At 52.8% G+C, this 18,267-nt stretch overlaps 2 protein-coding genes across 3 annotated transcripts; one reads left to right on the forward strand and one right to left on the reverse strand.

Annotated features, from left to right (window-relative positions):
• ABHD6 (abhydrolase domain containing 6, acylglycerol lipase) lies at positions 1-10,219 on the reverse strand. 2 transcript variants are annotated; one of them, XM_015875437.3, is made up of 10 exons: positions 10,150-10,219; positions 7,773-7,836; positions 6,151-6,293; positions 4,434-4,593; positions 4,114-4,227; positions 3,781-3,913; positions 3,314-3,471; positions 2,444-2,498; positions 2,010-2,110; positions 1-1,274 (listed from the first exon to the last, which is right to left on the reverse strand). In XM_015875437.3, the coding sequence occupies exons 3-10, from the start codon at positions 6,267-6,269 to the stop codon at positions 1,098-1,100; spliced, it is 1,017 nt and encodes a 338-aa protein (XP_015730923.2). In that variant the 5' UTR covers positions 6,270-6,293; positions 7,773-7,836; positions 10,150-10,219; the 3' UTR covers positions 1-1,097. The 2 variants fall into 2 exon arrangements, with proteins under 2 accessions (XP_015730923.2, XP_015730924.2); XM_015875438.3 differs by lacking the exon at positions 7,773-7,836.
• Positions 10,220-14,171: 3,952 nt separating this feature from the next.
• DNASE1L3 (deoxyribonuclease 1L3) lies at positions 14,172-18,267 on the forward strand. The gene is made up of 9 exons (XM_085516370.1): positions 14,172-14,342; positions 14,758-14,889; positions 15,839-15,927; positions 16,248-16,340; positions 16,464-16,576; positions 16,940-17,052; positions 17,145-17,302; positions 17,670-17,766; positions 17,951-18,267. The coding sequence occupies exons 1-9, from the start codon at positions 14,292-14,294 to the stop codon at positions 18,077-18,079; spliced, it is 975 nt and encodes a 324-aa protein (XP_085372496.1). The 5' UTR covers positions 14,172-14,291; the 3' UTR covers positions 18,080-18,267.

An 18,267-nucleotide genomic window follows, 5' to 3' on the forward strand; every position in this document is an offset into this window, starting at 1 on the left:
CACTCTTTAAACTCCTAGATTTTAATTGCCATAGAAATTCTCTGCAGACACCAATCTGTGGCATAGGAGAAACCATACAGATATGTAACCATTTCTTCTCTGGCTTTTACCACATAAAACTATCAGTTATTTTTTTAAATTCTGTTTATTTAATTTTTTTTTAATCAACTCCTGTAGTAGAAACCATAACAAGCGATTAACAGCAAATTGCTCATTTTCCAAAAGAACAAATGTTTCTTCTCTCCAAAAAGAGCAGAGAAACCACTGGGGAGATCCAAATATATGTACAGGTACCTGGGCACGATGGCCGCCCCGTGCCGGCCGGTTCCCCTCATCCACACGTTTTCAGCACCGTCACCATTCACAGAATTCACGGAATTCAGTAAGAAATGTGCTATTTACATCGGAGCATTCTGCAGCACGAGGGGACAGACAAGAGCTGAGATGCGCTTGCCCTGCATTTACCCTCCCACACCGGGCTGCTTGCAGGCTGTTAAGGCATCACACATGCACAGGAGCTGCTCAGGAATCTGAGGAAATCCACACAGCCGAAGTGTGAAGGCGTTCACACACACACACACACACACACAGCTGTGTGACTTCCACGTGTTCTCTCTCATCATCTGAACAAGGAGAGGAGCGCCGTGCCCGGAGCGCGGGGATCGCACAGCACGGCAGCATGCAACGCAGAGCTCAGGGCTGGGAACACGGAGAGTCACGCTCCGGGGCACCTCCTGTTCCCTGTGTCTGTCAGAGAGTCCAGGTGATGCCATTCACAACTGTGTGCCGGTAACGTGGGCAACGTGGGCTGCATCGGGAGCTTCAGCACACTGCATGGCTAGCGGGTTGTGGTTTCTGCTCATTTCTACTGTAACCTAGGAGTAGAAAAGGTTCGGGTCCTGTTCCTGCATCTACACGGGTTGCTCAGAGGTCCTGGGTCGCTGTGTCAGCAGTGCTATAGGTTGGTGTGTCAGTGACTCTTGCCTGCCTCAGGGACTTTGGCACGTTCACCATGGTTTGTACAAATCCCTGAGAACTCGTCAATGCTTCGATGTGTTACAGCTCTGAGATGAGGCCTCGGCACGGCTCCGGCCCCGTCACGCCTGCTTCTTGCTGTTGCCCGTGCTGTGCAGCATTGCCAGGAACTCCATGATGAGGTTTGCTGTCTTGCGTGGCCGCTCTACCACCACTGAGTGGCCACAGTTCTCCAGGATGGACACATGGCAATCTGGGATGGCACTTGCTAAGATGTCAGCTCCAGAAACATCCAGGACCTGGATGTTGGGGAGAAAAGTCACTGCCATAGCACTGGGCTTTACTGGCCATGGCAGAAACCCCACTGGAGATGCCTTTGCAGGCCCAGTCGAGATCATAGAGTCATTAAGATTGGAAAAGGCCTCTAAGATCATCTGGTCCAACTGTCAACCCATCACCCATCAGCACCATGCCCACTAAACCTTGTCCCTCAGTGCCACGTGTGCATTGAACACCTCCAGTGACAGCAACTGCACCACTCCCCTGTTCCAGTGCTCGACTATTGTCAATCCAGCAGCACAGGAAATCACCCACCACGCCTGTCAAAAGGGCTCCTTTGGTGCCCAAAACAGAATCAGACTGTGTAGCTCTGCACCACATGGCACGTTGCATTTGTCAACCCAACAAATGCTGATGCTGAGCATCAGGACAGAAGCTGAGCAGAGATGCAGACATGGCCTTTGCAGTGCAGGTGGGGGAGGGCTGAGGCCATGCTGTACCATCTCCCCATGTCCTGCACTGAGTGCCAGCCTATGCCTGCACCTCACCCCTTCCCCACCCTCTAGATTTCCTTCTTCCTCCCCTTGTAACCACACGGAGAGATGCTTTCTCCTTGCCAACTGTGCACAGAAGAGCACATCTCTCCCTGGTTGCCAGGACAACTCTACTGGTAATTTATTCCTCTTATTCCTCTTCCCAGATTAAGTCAGACCTGGCAGCACCCAAAAGCCTGAAGCCAAGAGGTGGCCACATACCTGGTCCTGCTTTCCCCAGATGACTTGTGTTGGTGCTTTGATCTTGTTCATGTTCTCATGGAGGGAATGACGGGACTTCTCATCCACGATTTCTAAAAACACTGGGGTGGACAGGAGAAGAGTAAGTCTATGGAGAAGGATGCTTTGTGTGCAGCCCCAGGGTGGGGGGGAACCAGCTCACAGGCAGGGGTGGTGGGACAAGCCATGAAGGGCCATCCTTGCAAAGGTGGTGGCATTCAGCACTTCCACCAAACTGCAATACAGGCATTCTGCACCTCCCCATAGACATCAGCACACACTGAACCAGTGAGGGGCATGAGGACAAAGCAGCAGCCCCATTGCCTACGCATCCCTAAATCCATCCACCCTGCTGCCCTCCTGAGCTCTCAGCACGGGGCACACAGGGACAGCCCAGGGATGCAGAACACACTTACATTTTCGGTAGAAATCATTGTGTGGGATGCGAACGTCCACCAGGCCCTGAAGGATCTGCAGGGGAAGAACAGGAACATATTGGGGGGTGGTGGCTGCACTTCATATGGGGCCAGCAGAGTGCCCACCCCACCACCACCAGCTGTCACTCTGGCTGTCATAGCAGCACTTGGGTAACAAGCATTTCACCAGAAACTATTTCAGCTTTTTGTGATGCAAAACTGCATTTTTTGGGCTGGCTGGCAGGGTGTCTGTCTGTCTGAGCCATGACTTTGCTTTTCTTCCTTCTTTTATCCTTTTGCCAAAGAAAAAATTGGTCTTGGCATGACTTCACATTTTTTTCTTACTCTCCAATCTACTCATCCCAGACTTCCTAAGGAAAACCTGGCGACACAGGGAGCTCCTCGCCAAGTCCCTCTCACCTCACAATGAGATGATTAACATTTCCATTGCTTCTGCTAAAAAAGCAACAAACAATCCCCCTCCTGGCCGGACAATAGCAGCCTTCTTTATTTATTTAGTGCTTCCTGACAGCCGTATTAACTGAAAAACACTCCTATTGCACAGCTCGCTGCTGGAACTGCTGCGTAACACACGGGGTTATTCCAGCCGCTACTGGCAGAGGGCAGCAGGGAAGCTCATAGGGAAGCTCATAGGGAAGCTCATAGGGAAGCTCATAGGGAAGCTCATAGGGAAGCTCATAGGGAAGCTCATAGGGAAGCTCATAGGGAAGCTCATAGGGAAGCTCATAGGGAAGCTCATAGGGAAGCTCATAGGGAAGCTCATAGGGAAGCTCATAGGGAAGCTCATAGGGAAGCTGCCGGTGGGCAGATCCGGGGTGCCGGCCCAAAACCCCGCTCCTGGTTCCTCACCTGCTGTGGCACCTTGAAGCGAACGTAGGAGCAGAGCTTCAGCATGTCGGCCATCTCCTCGGGTGTGGAGGGAATCAATGGGATCCTGTCGGTGCGCTCAGACTCCTTCAGCTCCCGGAGTGTCTTGACAAATTTGCTCTCAGTGAGACTCGGCAGCCCTGGGGTGAAGGAGGGGTGAGCACAGCGCAACATGGCTGCGGCAGAGCCCCCAGGAGAAGCCCCCTGTCCTGCATGGGGGCCCTAGGCTCTAACTCCAGCTGGGCAAACCCCAAAGCAATGAGAACAGCAATGAGGGCAGGGCTGTTAATTCCTCCTGTGAGCTCTGTGCCTTGCCAGTGAATTTCAGACTACATGTATGAATTAGTTCAACAAATTTTGCACTATGTGATGTGCAAGGGCTACTTTAACGTCAGCACTATGCCGGGCTCTTGCAGCAGCTCCTGCTCACTCTCCTCCCTGTTACTCACCTGCAGGACATATCAGAGTCAGGCTACACACATCCTCTGGGTACTGTGCAGCATAAACCCCAGCAACATTCCCACCCATGGAGGTGCCAACGAGGTGGAAAGGTCTCTTGTTCAGCTTGATGCACTCCACAAACTGCACAGGAGCAGAAGGAGCGCTGTTAGGGCAGAGGAAGCAAAGGCGTGGTGTCCCTAGAGAGATTCACCCCAAAACCATGAGGCCAGTGGACCAACCCGGCAGCCTGGGCAGGACTGTGGGAGGGAGTGGGGCCACGTGGGTACCAGCATCCCTTACATCCCTCATGCAGCAGGAGTGGAAGCACCAAGAGACTTTACCTGGTGGATCCTCTTTGCTTGTCCCATAATGGAGTAATCATCCAAGGCTGAGCGGGTTGTGCCCTCATGCCCAGGCAAGTCAACGCACACCAAGTGCAGGTTCTTGGGGAGGAACTGCCAAAACAAAATAGGGTTGGTCATACCAATGGGAAGGCAGATTTGCATTCACAGGGATGAAAAAGATCCAACGAACAACAGACGCAGAGCTGGGGGTATTCCTAGCACTTTATAATGATCATCATAGCTCACGTGCCCCCACACCACCCTTGAGTCCCAGACTATTGACTCACTCAGCAGTAACAAGAAAACTGGAGTCCCACCTTGACTATGGACAGCCACATGTCTTTGTGGCCTGAGAAGCCATGGAGCATCAGGATAGATGGCCGGTACCCAGGTCTTCCTCTATAGGAATAACAAAACTGATAGTTGTCGTCATAGTTGACGTATCTGACCTGCATGCCCAGGGCTCGACGCCAGTACCTGCAAACAAGGAGAAAATAACTCCAGGAGCAAGACCAGGGTGCAGCGGGACCCTTTTCCCTCAATGGTCTTTGAACACACACCAGCAGCCTGTTGGTGACTGTCCCCCACCCAGAAGATACCAGCCTGACCCCACAGAAAACAGGGCTATTCCTCAGAAAGCAGATAGCTCCCAGCAGAGCAGGCCTGCAGGCTGGCTAAAGATACTGCAGTAAAACCACCAGCCAGAGGGGACCTGGGCAGAGACCATCAGAGACACTTTGGACAGATGATGTACATGCAGTCAAAGGCAATAGGTACGGTTTGCCTGCATTTCCCCTACAGTCAAAAGTCAGAACAACTGCTGGGCTCCTCCTGGCAGCCACAGTGCTTCCAAATACGTACACTATATCAGAATTTACATGAGACACAGAATCAAGGTCACCAACACTGCGCTGGGCTGTCCTAGCTCTCTGCCCACTCAAAGCTTATGCATTGTGCAATCCTCTTTTACCATAATCCCTTTTTTGAGGGAGTTAGTGGGACTTAAGCGATATCATGGCCATGTGCGGGTCCTACAAGGAGAGGCGAATTTCTCCCTGAATAAGTGTCTTAAGAGTGCTCGCCTCAAAGGCACCGGTGTAAACTACTGATGGGCAAGTTGGTAACATTTTTAGCAACTGATCCTGATGGATCAATTCAGCAGAAGACAAAATAATCTGCGCAAAGCTGAACTGATCCCCCACAAGGTGTTAACAGGCTCAGCAGCCACAGCTAAACCGCTTAACCCGCGGGCAGCAGCGGCTGACCCTGCTGGGCTGGCCCCAGGTGCCCCCCAGCCCCTGTGGGTTGATACCCAGGTCCCCATGCTGTGGCATCTCAGTGACAATGAGGAGGGAAGTGAGCGATGGGAGAAGTGGGGGCTGTCTGGGGATGTGCCACCACTTCTCTGCTCTCACTCAGCCCTTAACTCACAGCCCTGAAGGATGTTGCTGTGGGCTCGTCTCTGTCTCCCCCCCTCCCAACACCACGAGGTGATGCCTTGCCCCATAATGCTATTGGGTTGGTTTGCTGAGGTTTGCATTACCTCGCCCCTCTCACCAGCTCCTAGATGCCTTGATTAGAGGGCTGCTATTAAATGCTCCATTAGTAGGACAAACTTAATCACGCTGGGAGGGATAACATCCTTCGCTTACAAGAGGTCACTTTGATGGGGAACACCCCTGAGCCAGGCTGCAGGAGCCACCATCTGCCACCGGCACGTGATAGCAGCTGTGTGGGAGGCCGGTGAGATGCTGCCCAGCTCCCTGCAGGAACACGATTCCAGCTTTCCTCTGCTACAAGCCCAGAAATGAAAGCTGACAGCACGCTTATTGCTAATTCCCAGGGACAAATGGGGATGAAGGACATAGCACCTGCCTGCTGCTATCAGGAAGGACAGGATGCACATGGGTAAGGAAAACCATCCCTGCACCCACAAGAGAAGGGGAGAATGGGGAGAGTCCTTTCTGTGACTGCCAGCACAAGGACAGGCCCTGCCTTGAAAGCTGAGCCCTGTTTTCAGAGGGGAGCACTCACCAGTAGTAGATGCGGATGAGCGCAGAGGGCCACAGCAGGAAAGAGGCCACAAAGGCCAGGATGGGGATGGCCAGGGTGCCGCCAGCAATGACAAACATGTTGAGCACATCCAGGTCCATGCTGCTCCTCCGGCCTGGCCCTACCTGTGTGCATGGAACGAGGGATCAGGGGTTAAACACCAGAAAATAGTCATGGCTAAATGAAATCTTGGCAGCCAAGGGAAGAGGAAAACAGCACAGTGTGAGGCAAAGGAGAGCAGTCAGGAGGGCAATAAAGTATCTTCCTCCCTTACAGCTCAGTGTGACTAATTGTTACAATGTTATCCTCCCCACAGTGAATATCCTTAAGGGCAACAAGCTCCAGGTGGGCGCAGACCCAGGCGTGGTGATGCAGGGAGCTCTCAGCCAGCCCAGCAGGTGTGATGCCCACCCATGAGGTGCTCACAGCCCCGCAGCCCACATGCAGGCTCTGCCCGCTCCCCAATCCCCAGCACACAGCTGCTGACCTAGAATCCACGGTCTGAGCCCAGCTCCAGGCTCATTACTGCTCTGCACAGGCACCAACTAATCAAGGGAGCAGAGCCTATTAGTGATCTTGGGAAGGGATGGAAGGAACCTGGCAGGGTGCTCTTTGGCCACCAGCCCTTATCCGAGACATATTCATCCCTGTTCCCAATATGGCACCAAAACATTCCCATACTCCAAATGCCCAGGAGCCATTTTGTGCTCGCTGCCCTTCTCAGGATCCAGCCCAGCTCCCAAATAACCTCCATCAGTGTCCCCCCAGGTAACACACCTGGACAGGTGCCCACAGCCCTTCTCTCTGCTCTCCCAGCTGCCAGAAGCAAGGATCTATTTTTCTCATTAAAGGATTAAACCCTGCCACACGCAGCCTTTTTAATTCCTGCTGCTCACCAGCCTATGTCTTGCCTGTTTCCTCAGCCCAAGCTCTTTTGTTACACTTGGTTATAAAACAAAACACTTCCAGTGCCCGGTGTCCTCTCACCCATGTCTCCTTCTGCCCCGATTTCCCCATGTCAGCACATGCAGATGAATTTCTGCTTCCTTTAGCAGCTGGTGCTGTGCTGTGAAACAGGAACTAAAGCACCGCAGCAATATCCTCTCCCACACTGATGCTGCAATACTGAATCACATTACAAACACGTTGTGTGTGAGCAAGCTGAAAAGTTCACAAGAAGTCTACAGCAAAATCCAATTTCCCACCTTCCCCAGAGAAGAAAAGGAGTAACTGTAATTCAAGGAATGCAGCAGATGTTTGCACCAGACCTCTCCCTAACAAAGCCAAACATCAGCTACTTCGAGCCTGTCATCCATTTCACACAGTTATTCATTTCATTGTAATTTTGCAGGAAGATCTTTGCTCCCTGTGCTCCCTGCCTATAAACAAGTCCTTGGAGCAGCAGGAACACCACGTGCCAGCAGCAGGGCTGCATGGTCCGACCCACCTGCCAGCTTGTGTTGCCTTTGGCTGTGCCACTAAGACAGGGAAGAAATGAAGCACAGAGCACAGATGCTACAGCCCATGAGGAAGACAAGTCCTCAACTTGCACCACTCCTGGAAAGCAAAGCCAAAAGGGGAGATGCATTCAAAGCCTGGCTTACTCTGTAGAGATCTCCTCCTCCTCCTCTTGGCGCAGGTCCTGCTCACTATGGGTGTTGTGGCTCACTGTGGAAAGAGGAAAACAAGGTTAGGACTGTTCTGCTGCTTTCCTTCTCTTTGCTGATCTGCAACAGGGGAAGCAGCCAGTGTGGGGTATTTAAGACATCAGCTCCCCTTCCAGACTCATCACTGGCGCCTTCTGACTAACCTTTCCCCTGTCTGTGTAAATGCAGAACTTTGTGCAGTGTTGTGCCAGCAGGGCACTCATTCCAACTGGGATCAAAGTGTGCACTACAGATGAAGATAATGGGAAAAGCAAGCGTGGCCCCAGGTAGCCCAGTGTCATGGAGGGTTGGCTGCCTGGGAGACCTTGGCTGCATGCTGGAGGGGCAGCTCAGGCTAAACAGTGAAAGTAAATGGGAACAGCCAGGCACCTTCTGACTGCCACCTATTACTCAGCACGAGGCTGCAAGAGTTGTGGTGAACAGCACAAAGCAAGGCTCCTGCCCTCATCAATTAACTCACAAACACCCATTAGGCAAGTCTGATAAATGCTTTATGGTGATGACAGCAGTAAGGCCGTGTAGCTGGCAGGGCATGGGATGCTGAACCAGGAACACCGGTTCGGCCTCTATATCCCATTGCAGCAGGGAGAGGGCTGGGAGACACCCCAGAGCTGGGGTCCAGGCGCTGATGTGCCAGAGAGGCCAGGAGATGGGAGGGAGCTGCAGGGTGCTGCAAGGACAATGTGTCAATGACAGTCCCCAGGGCCACCAGCCAAAGGGACAAGTGGCTGATAGCCAGGTTGGAATCCTCATTAATATTTGTTCTCTCCCAAGCTCATTGGGGCACCCCAGGGAGGCCAGAGAAGACCCAGCCGTGCAGCCCAAGTATACATGGTGATTTTTTTTCTGAGCCTCATGCAAGATGCAGCAGCAGCAGCAGCACACAGCAGTGTGTGGGATCAGAAACCTGCCTTTAGCTCAAAAACAAAACCCAAGCCCACGGATGTGAAAGCAGCTCGCTTCGTTTCCCAGGGAGACGGTGAGGCTTTGCACTGAGCAGTGCCTCTCACAGAGCAGTATCGGGGGATGCTGCAGCAGGAACAGGGCAATACCCTGCAATGGGGTGAGCACTGGTGGGGCTGCAGGAGGTGTAGGGGGGTGGGGGGGCTATGGCCACAGGGCCTTTGTGATGCTCCAGGTGGGAAGTGATGCAGCATGCAGCTGTGTGCATGGCAAGGGAGCATTTCCACACTGACAAATCCCCCATGCACACTGTGCTGCTCATCAGGTGTGTCAAAACTCAAGAAGAAAGATTATGGGTTTGTGCAGGGCAGGCAGGGCACATCCCTCCCTGCACCCACGGCTCCCTGTTCTACCCAACAGACTGTATATCTCCAAACATCCAAATGCAAAGGAACACATTTAAGCATTTAACTGCTCTAATTGTTGCATGAAAGAGATTTTAAGATCCCACAGCAAGACCAGGGGGCTCTAGTGGGCTTCAGCAGCACAAACAGAGCCCCCAGGAGCCCCAGCTCATAGTGCTAATGGTGCAAGGAAAACCAGCACCATGCAAATAAACATCTCCCTCACAACTGCCTCCCACTGCCATCCCCAACAGCCAGAAAAACACTATTGACTGTCATCAATGACATAACTAACATTATGATTCCTCAGAGGTATGTTTCGCAGTGTGACCTTCTAGATACCAGTCCCAACGAAGTAATGATTTAAGATCTATTTGTATTCGGACAATCTCTGTCCGTCAGCCAGCTCTCTGTCTTAATCCAGTCTCCAAAAGGGCTGGAAGTAGGAAATGTGCCCTTTCACCTTCATTTATTTATAGACAGCAGAAATGAGATCATTATTTCTACAGCGCCGGTTCACAAAACACCCATCTCTGACCCACTTGCAGCTGCACGGCGCAGCTCAGGGCCACGAGCCGGACCCCACCACCACGCCACCCCCAACCCCAATGCAGATGTCACGAGTACACTCGGCCTCAGCCCCCTCCGGAGGATGGGGTCGGGGTGCTGAGGTTACCCCCGCCCTCCCTCCTCATCCATATATCTCTCCTCAAAAGCCTCCTCCAGCAAAATGACGGCATCCTTCAGAGCAGCATCGCGGCTCTCCTCCTCTTTCTGCCCTGATTTTATTTATTTATTTTAATTGGATGAAAAAATTAACGACAGTTTTTAAGCATATCTTTACAAATTATTGCGTTCCGGTAAGGCCTTTCAGTCTCCTCCTCCCTCCCCGCCTCCATCCGTGCCAGGGCTCGGGGGCAGCGGTTCGGTATCATGGTACCCCCCCACACCCCGGTGCCCCTCGGCCCCAGCGCTGCCCCCCGCAGCTCCTCGCCCCCATCTCTTACCGGGCCGGGCGGCAATGGCAGCACCGAGAGAAACGCGGCTGCTCCGCTGTGCCCGCCTCCCTGCGCCGGTACCGGGAAGGATCCGCGGGGGCGCAGCGGAGCGAACGGGCGGTGATGGAAGGGGCGGTGCGAAGGGAGCTGCAGTGGGGGTGAAATAGGGGGTGGGAGGAGGTTCAAAACGGGGTGCAAGGAGGCGGGGGAGGAGTGGGGTGGAAAGGGGGCTGGAAGGGGGGGGGGGGGGGTTCAGAGGGGTTGGAATGGGGTTGTAAGGAAGGGGTGACATAGGAGATGTAGTGGAGCTTCGGTGAGATTGTAAGGAGAGACGTGATGGGGGTGTAATGGGATTTCATTTGAGGTGTAATAGGGCTGCAGCAGGAGTATAAGGGGGGGATGAAATAGGTATACAAAAGGACGATACAATGGAGCTGCAGTGAGGGCGCAAGCAGGGCATGCAGTAGGGCTGCAGTGGGGATACAACAGGGGAGCAAGAGGGGGACATAGTGGAGCTTCAGTGGGTACAAGGAGCAAATGAATGGGAGTGTGCAAGGGAGGTGCAACAAGAAGGTGGCAGGGTTAAAACAGGCTGCAAAGGGGCTGCAAGGTGGGTACAGTGGGGTGGGGCTGCAGCAGGTAGGATACAGTGGGGTGCACTGGGGATGTAAGGGAGCATAGAGAGAAAATACAACTGGGATACAAGGGGATGCAGTGAGGCTGCAGCAGTGAAAGGAAGGTGATGCAACAAGGATTAAGAGAGGATGTGGTATGGCTGCATTAGAAACACAAGGGTGGGTGCATCTGGGGTTACATCAGGGGTCTAGAGGGGAGTGCTGCACCTGAAACAGATTGCACGGCCCTCTTTCATGAGGGGAAAATGTAGCTAAATTGGAAATAACATAATCTCCTGAATGAATGCAAGCAAATCGCAATGAATCCTCACCATATCCATGCTATGATAAAGCACATCCCTTTGGCCCAGCTGGCTGTGAGAGCTGCAAGAAATACAGTGCAAAGGGCTTTACAGGTCAGAGTTTCTGGAAATAACCCCAAGTGTTTGATAACATGAGCTGCCAGAAGACATTCATGAGACCAAGCACAGACGAGTTAAACAGACATAACCCGGCTGTGCCACCAGCTCAGTAAGTGTCAGAAACCCAACCTGTGGTTGCTAATGGGGCTGATGATGCTTTGAGTAGCTTTCATAGGGTTTCATCTAAAGGGATTCCCAGCAAATTTAGACTGAGCAAGGAGCTTTGGCTAAGGTTTCCTAAGCAGAAATGTGAGGCATTCCAAACTTTCCTAAGCACTGTTTGTAGCCCTGTTTGTTTGCACAGTGCTCCTGTGCCAGGCATGGGGCTGGGAACAGCCTGGGACACATCCTGTGGGACACAAGCAGATGTGAGCAATGCAACAGGCATCAGCACCGATCACCCAGAAGGAACACCCTGTGAGCAGCTGTGATCAACAACTACACTCAGAGCAGAGAAGCCAGAGCAGAGTGGGTTTGTGTTGAACCACAGTGTGAGATAACTGAGAAGCTCCCACATCCCGTGCTGACCTGCTCTGCAATCCCAACACCAGTGCATGGATGGGGCTCGGGGAAAGAAATCACCAGACCAAAAGCTTCCATGATATTTCCCACCACGGGGTCACGCAGCCCCAGAGAACAAGGTGAGATGATTTGCAACCACAAGTGGCGGCAAGCAGCCCTGCCACTGTGAATCACCATCCTGGGGTGACACAGCCCCGTCTGTTCCCACTCCTGGTGCAATGCCATGAGCAGCCCTGGGGCTGCAGGTGCCCCTGGCACATTCAATCCCGCTGCAAGGAGCACTTTGCTCAGTGGCACACAGCCAGCAGCCACCTGCAGGGCAGGGATACTCTCCCTGCTCAGCCCCACAGCAGCTCCCAGCGCAGCCCCAGGCAGCCACCCCCATGTACCTCCCATTGCACAACCTGGGAGCGCAGCCACAAACGCTCCTGGCTTCTGAAACATTACCCAGCAAGAATTCCCATTGCCCATTAGCAGCTTTGAATAATATTTTTTTAACTCTGCTCAAAGCCCTTGCATGCATTACGCGTGGTGTAATTATATCCTTCAGTACTAACAATTGCTGTACACTAATTGTCACAAAAGCTTGGCTATTTGGTGGCTGCAATGCCTTTATGGATCTGTAATCCCAAGGTCTGTTGTAATCAGCGTGTGCCGAGGGCTTTGTTTCATAGAATCATAGAATGGCTTAGGTTGGAGGAGACACAGTAGTTCAGGTGGGGCCTCACAAGGGCAGATTAGCCCTGACAGTCTCACCTCTGTTGATGCAGCCTGGAGGACTGTGCTTTCTAGGCTGCAAGACCACACTGCTGGTTTATGTCCAGCTTTTCATCCACCAGGACCCCCAAGTCATCCACACGGCTGCTCTCAAGGAGTTCTCACAGTCTATACTCATATCCTCATAAGGATGTAATGTGGGACCATGCCAAAGGCTTTGCAGAAGCCCAGGTAGATGCCATCAGTTGCATCCTTTTGTTGCATCCCAAAAATCATCCTTTTGTCCACCATTGCTGTTACTCCATCGCAGAGGCCACCAGATGGGTCATACACGATCTGTGTCCTTGGTGAGTCCATGCTGGATGTCTCAATAACCTCTTTATCTCACATGTGAGAGATGAGCACCCCAAGTTTTGCACCTCAGCCATGTGGCCTTGCTCCAGGCAGGGCTGCATACAAGGGCTCTGTATTGACCAGATCCTACTGGATCCAAACACATACCCTTTGCCCCACATATTACCTTTTCACCTCCAACTAACTCTAGATAACTTCAGGGTGATGCAAGGACAACTGCTGCTGGAGCCACCCTTCCCAAATGGCCATATTTGGTCTGTAGCCTGGTTTCAAACTTCAGCAGCCTGAATGCTTTGTTATTTATTAACCAGAAACTCCAAAATAGGACAATTAACCACTGTTGGATGGCTGTCCAAGTCTGCCAGGAGCCCAAAGGTCCTTGTGTGTGCCCAGTACCACCCTGACCAGCAGCAGGCATGTGGTCATACTGCCCTGCCTCAGCCTGCCCCAAGGCCTGTGCAGCCAGACACCATTTTCAGTAGTGCCCCATGTGGCAGCCAGGCAGCAGTGAGAGGGATTACCAGGGGATTGGGCCCAGCAAGCATGGGTTCAAGAAAGGCTGCTTGACCAGCCTCATCTCCTTCTATGACCAGGCGACCTGCCTGGTAGATGAGGGAAAGGCTGTTGGCATGGTCTACTTGGACCTCAACAAAGCTTTGACTCTGTCTTCCACAGTATTCTGGAGAAGCTGGCAGCTCACAGCTTGGATGGATACACTCTTTGTTGGGTAAATAACTGGCTGGAGAGCCAGGCTTAGAAAGTGGTGGTGAGTGGAGCTGAATTGAGCTGGCAGTTCAGTTCAGAGCCATGGAGACGTGTTGCTGGGGGACATGGTTAGTGGGTGATATTGTTGGTAAGTAGACAGCTGGGCTAGGTGATCTTACAGGTCTTTTCCAATCTTAATGATTCTATGAGAGGAAGCGGCCCAGCCGCTGGGTGGAGGATTGCTCCAGACATCCTGTGCCCCTACTTTGCCATAGGGCGCATTCAGACACATCCTGCCTCGCCTGTTCCTCAGAATCTTCCTGAGAGGGGAGGAGGATGGTGAGCTGAAACATTGCTCCAGAAATAGCAGAACTGCAGTACCTACACGGTGCTGCTGTGAGCCCTGAGCCTCACCACCCACATAGCCAGAGAATGGACCTCATGGAGCAGCTTTATGGGGTGAATGGGAGAACAGCCTGTGGTTGTTGCTTGGAAGCTAAAAACAAAGGAAAAACCAGTCTGCAGCAAAGCAGAAGGTGTGCTCATGGCCAGCATGGGGGATGCCACGGCCACACATGGCAGGGATGGGTGGGGATGCACCCAGCTCAGCAGCCAGCACCTCCCCTGCTCTTGTGCAAGAGCGGGACAGCCCAAGCTGCACCACCTCTGCATTACAGTGTAGTACAAAGGGTAGAAGGAGATAAAGCAGTGCAGGGAGGAGCTGGATCCCCAGCAAGGTCACCTCGTGCTACTACGTTCATGAGGTGGGAGCTGAGTCAGACTGACACAGAAGCTGCCCTTGGTAGGGAGGCAGGGCATGAAGCTCAGGGCTACAGCCCCCAAACATGTTCTTTTAGACACTGAGATGGTAAGTGTATGGAAAGGCCCTTTTCTTTCAGAGCTTGTCCTGCCCACGTTCAGGGTGTGCCACCACCTTTCCTCAGATCCTTGGTGCCCACCATCAGTGCCCATCAGACCCCATCCAGCACTCCCAGCTCCCCAGGTTCTTTGCCTCTCACTGAGGGTCTGGCAGAGCCACGGCCCCTTCTGGGCTCAATACTTGGCTCAGAAAAGTGGGCTGTCCTCAGAGCAGCACCAGCGTCCCAGAGCTTCTTTGGAAGATGGAAGTGAGGGAAAGGAGGAAATGGCAATTCCTGTTCTTGATTGACACAGCTGAGCATTCTGACCTCTCAGCTGGCCGCAGAGGGATGAATGCACAAAAACACATGTGCACATATTAATAGGCACGCTCACAGCTGCTCATTTTGTCTAAGTCCCCGAAGATGTTGTTCTTTGTCTTGTTTTCGCTCCTCTGTTTCAACCCATCTTTGAGCCTGAGGATCTGCTCCTTCAATGTGAGGTCTTTCGGACAAGCCAAAATAGCCAGAGCCGAGGTGCTGGATGCTGTGGTGAAGGTACGTCCACTACCAGGGTGGGACAGATGTGGAGCTTAGTGTGGGCTTCTCATCTGCACCATCTTGTGCTTCATTTCTTTATTCATACTTGAATTTCCAGTGGAAGAATGAGTAAATAATTGAAACCGTTCATGCTGTTAAAGTGAGAATCAAGGCTGCAGTGCAATGGAGCACTTACAGTGCTTTCAGCTTGCGTGAGAGTACAGCACAGACAGCACTTGCCATTTCCTTTGGAATTTGAGTTAGGAATGGATGAAAACCTTTCTGCGCAGTAAAAGCGGCTTTTGCTTGGAACCCACAGAGCTTTGCTTTGCGATATGCTCTTTACCTTGCTTAAGTGCTAATTATTCTGAAACATTCCTGCCTAATTAAATGTATTCTCAAGACGGCAGAGAATCATCTTGCAGAGTGGTGCAGAACTGCAAAGCCTGATTGCAGATTTCTTTAGACAAAGCCTCACCATCTTGTCGGCTCTGTGGAGCTGGAGGTGACTTGGTTTAACATGGAAGGAGCCACGTTCAGCCTCACAGCTCGGCAGTGCCACCCACAACACAGCAGCAGGGATGTGGGGCAGCACTCTGTGCCAGGCTGCAGCTCTGGGGCTGCTGCTGCTCTTTGTGCTGGAATGGCCGTAGTACAGTCAGAACTATGGTGGGATAAATAAATGAGGGATGGTGTATTTACAGTTTCAGGGGGCAGACAGGGTTTTGTTTTCCCCACAAATGGCCCCCACAAGGTTTGGAGAGAAACAAAACCAGCTGCAAAGCTGAAACCGCTCTGCTCCCAGTTCCCTCTCCCAGTGCCGAAAGGAGAAGGGCTTTGCTTGCACTGCTGCCCACACCCAGGGCCTTTCCAACAGCTGCACAGCAGCAGCCACTTCTTCCCCACTCCTCCCTAACGCCCCCAAACACACCAAGCACAGGCTTGCCTCTGCTCTTTCCCACTGCAGATCATCTCTCGCTGTGACATCATGCTGCTGATGGAGATAAAGGAGAACAAGAACAGGACGTGTCCCTTGCTCGTACAGCAGCTGGCTGGGTAAGGCGGTGTGTCGTGTATGGGCAGGAGGCTGCTGAGGCAGGCAGGCAGCTTTGTGCCATCCGACCTGCTCCAACAGTGGCCTGGGCTGCATATTTCTGAATACAATAAATCCTGCAGGAGGCAGTTATTGGGAAGGATGCTCCGTCTGTGCTCAGCTCTGCAGCTCCGTGCTGCTGGGACAATGGTGGGGAGAGAGCTGGGCTGGGCTGGGCAAAGCTGGCTCCAGGCTGATGCAGGGGATGTGTTTTTGGAGAAGTGTGGTCAGTGTATGCACCTTTCACATTGGAGGATTCACTAAGCAGCCCCTCTCCTTCCAGCCAGACAAAAGGCAACAGGGAGGAATACAGCTGCATGGTCAGTGGGCGGCTGGGCAGGACTAAATACAAGGAGCAGTATGCCTTCCTCTACAGGTAAGGGTGGGTGGCACCCCCTTCATCACCCTGTGGGGACAGGATGCACACCAGGGCTGGGGCAGCTGCTCTGGGTGTCACAGCACAGCCACCACTAATGGGATCTCCACCATTCTGTTGCAGGAGAAATCTGGTGTCAGTGAAACAAAGCTACCAGTACCCCGACACCCAGCCTGGGGATGAGGACGCCTTCTCCCGAGAGCCCTTCATCGTCTGGTTCCAGTCACCAAAAACTGGTGAGATGCTCCCAGCAGCGCATTGTCCCTCCATTGCAGTGCCCACACCTCAGCAGCCCAGGCTTCACGGCTGTACCTGTGCTGGCAGCAGGGCTGGGGCAGGTGCCAGCAGCACAGCACGTCCCCATGTCCTCAGCCCGGCCTCAGCTGATGATCTCGAGCTGGGGATGCTGCCATTACACAGCAAACACCCTCTGATGTGCAGCCAGAGCTGTTTCTTCCTTAGGAAAACTTCTGCCTTCCCAACCAGTTTGTTTTTCTTTGTGATTCATTGTGTGCTTAACCACTGTATTTCTTTTTCCTTGTTTTTTGTTTTTTTGTGGGTTTTTTGTTGGTTTTTTGTTTTTTTTCCTTGTTTTTAAGCTGTCCAAGAGTTTGCTATAGTCCCTCTGCACACTGCACCAGAGATGGCGGTACGGGAGATTGATGAGCTCTATGATGTGTATTTGGACATAAAGCAGCACTGGGGCACCAAGGTTGGTCACCCTGGGGACTACAAAGTCTCCTGCTGGTCTCATTTTGAAGATCAATCTTCATAAGTGCCTTTGAGCCCCTCTCTGCCTTGCAGAACTTTGTCTTCATGGGGGACTTCAACGCGGGTTGCAGCTACGTTCCACGGAAGCACTGGCAGAACATCCGCCTGAGGACGAGCTCGGGGTTTACCTGGCTCATCAGTGACACAAACGACACGACAGTCAGGAGGAGCACCAGCTGCCCCTATGACAGGTGCCCACCAAACCTCCCCCTGCTTATAACACCCCATGACAAAACAGCACACGGAAAGGTGCCAATGGCAGACATCCTTCGAGCTGCTGTGAAATCTTCCCTGTGTCAGGCAGTGCTGCAGCCACTTGTGCAGGGGGATGCCTCGGCCGTGGTTTCACACTGTGGTTCTTGCTCTTGTGTTCCTAATCTGAACGCTGAGGTGTTTGTGTGTCTCACTGCCAAGGGAGGTGATGGGCCGGCTGTGGCAGGAAGCCAGGGGCATCCCCCAGCCAGCCATGTGTAGGGATGCACCATTTGCAGCTGTGACCACATGGAGGCCATCAACTCATTGCAGCCCCTGTTCTGCGCCCTGTTCCCTTTCCTGCAGGATCGTGGTCAGTGGGGAGCAGCTCAGCCAGGCTGTCGTGCCACACTCCGCTCACATCTTTGATTTCCAGACGGCTTTTCAGATGAGTGAGGAGCAGGTAGGCACAGCCCATCCCGTGCAGCAGGGCTCCCCTGGGCACCAAACCCTTGGCCAAAGCAGGGCCAGCAGTGCCCAGCTGTGCAGCAGGAGATGCACACTTGCACAGCTCAATCTGTAGAGCTGCACCCACCCAGAGTGGTGCAGTGCATCCCCCCCCACCTTCCAATCCCCATCTCCCGCAGGCTCTGGGGGTGAGCGACCACTTCCCGGTGGAGTTTGAGCTGAAGGCACGCGGTGGCTTCTTCAACTGGATAAAATCCAAGTTCTCAAGGAAGGGGAGAGCAAGAAGGAACCGCCGCTCGGGCTCATGAGCACGCCAGGTCCACTCACACAATGAGAACACAAGGATAACAGCGGGTCTTCCAGCTGATGCGCTCACAGCCAGTGCAGTATTTAGCAGGAAAACAAAGATTTGGTCACATTTCAAACGTTTTGGGTCTGAAGGTGAATGGAACCTTCTTGATTGTAAGCTCAGTGCAAATAAATCAGCTAGAAGCAG

Source organism: Coturnix japonica, chromosome 15 (genome assembly GCF_054131305.1).
Source record: "Coturnix japonica strain WE chromosome 15, WE-NBRP24, whole genome shotgun sequence".
Classification (NCBI taxonomy): Eukaryota; Metazoa; Chordata; class Aves; order Galliformes; family Phasianidae; genus Coturnix; species Coturnix japonica.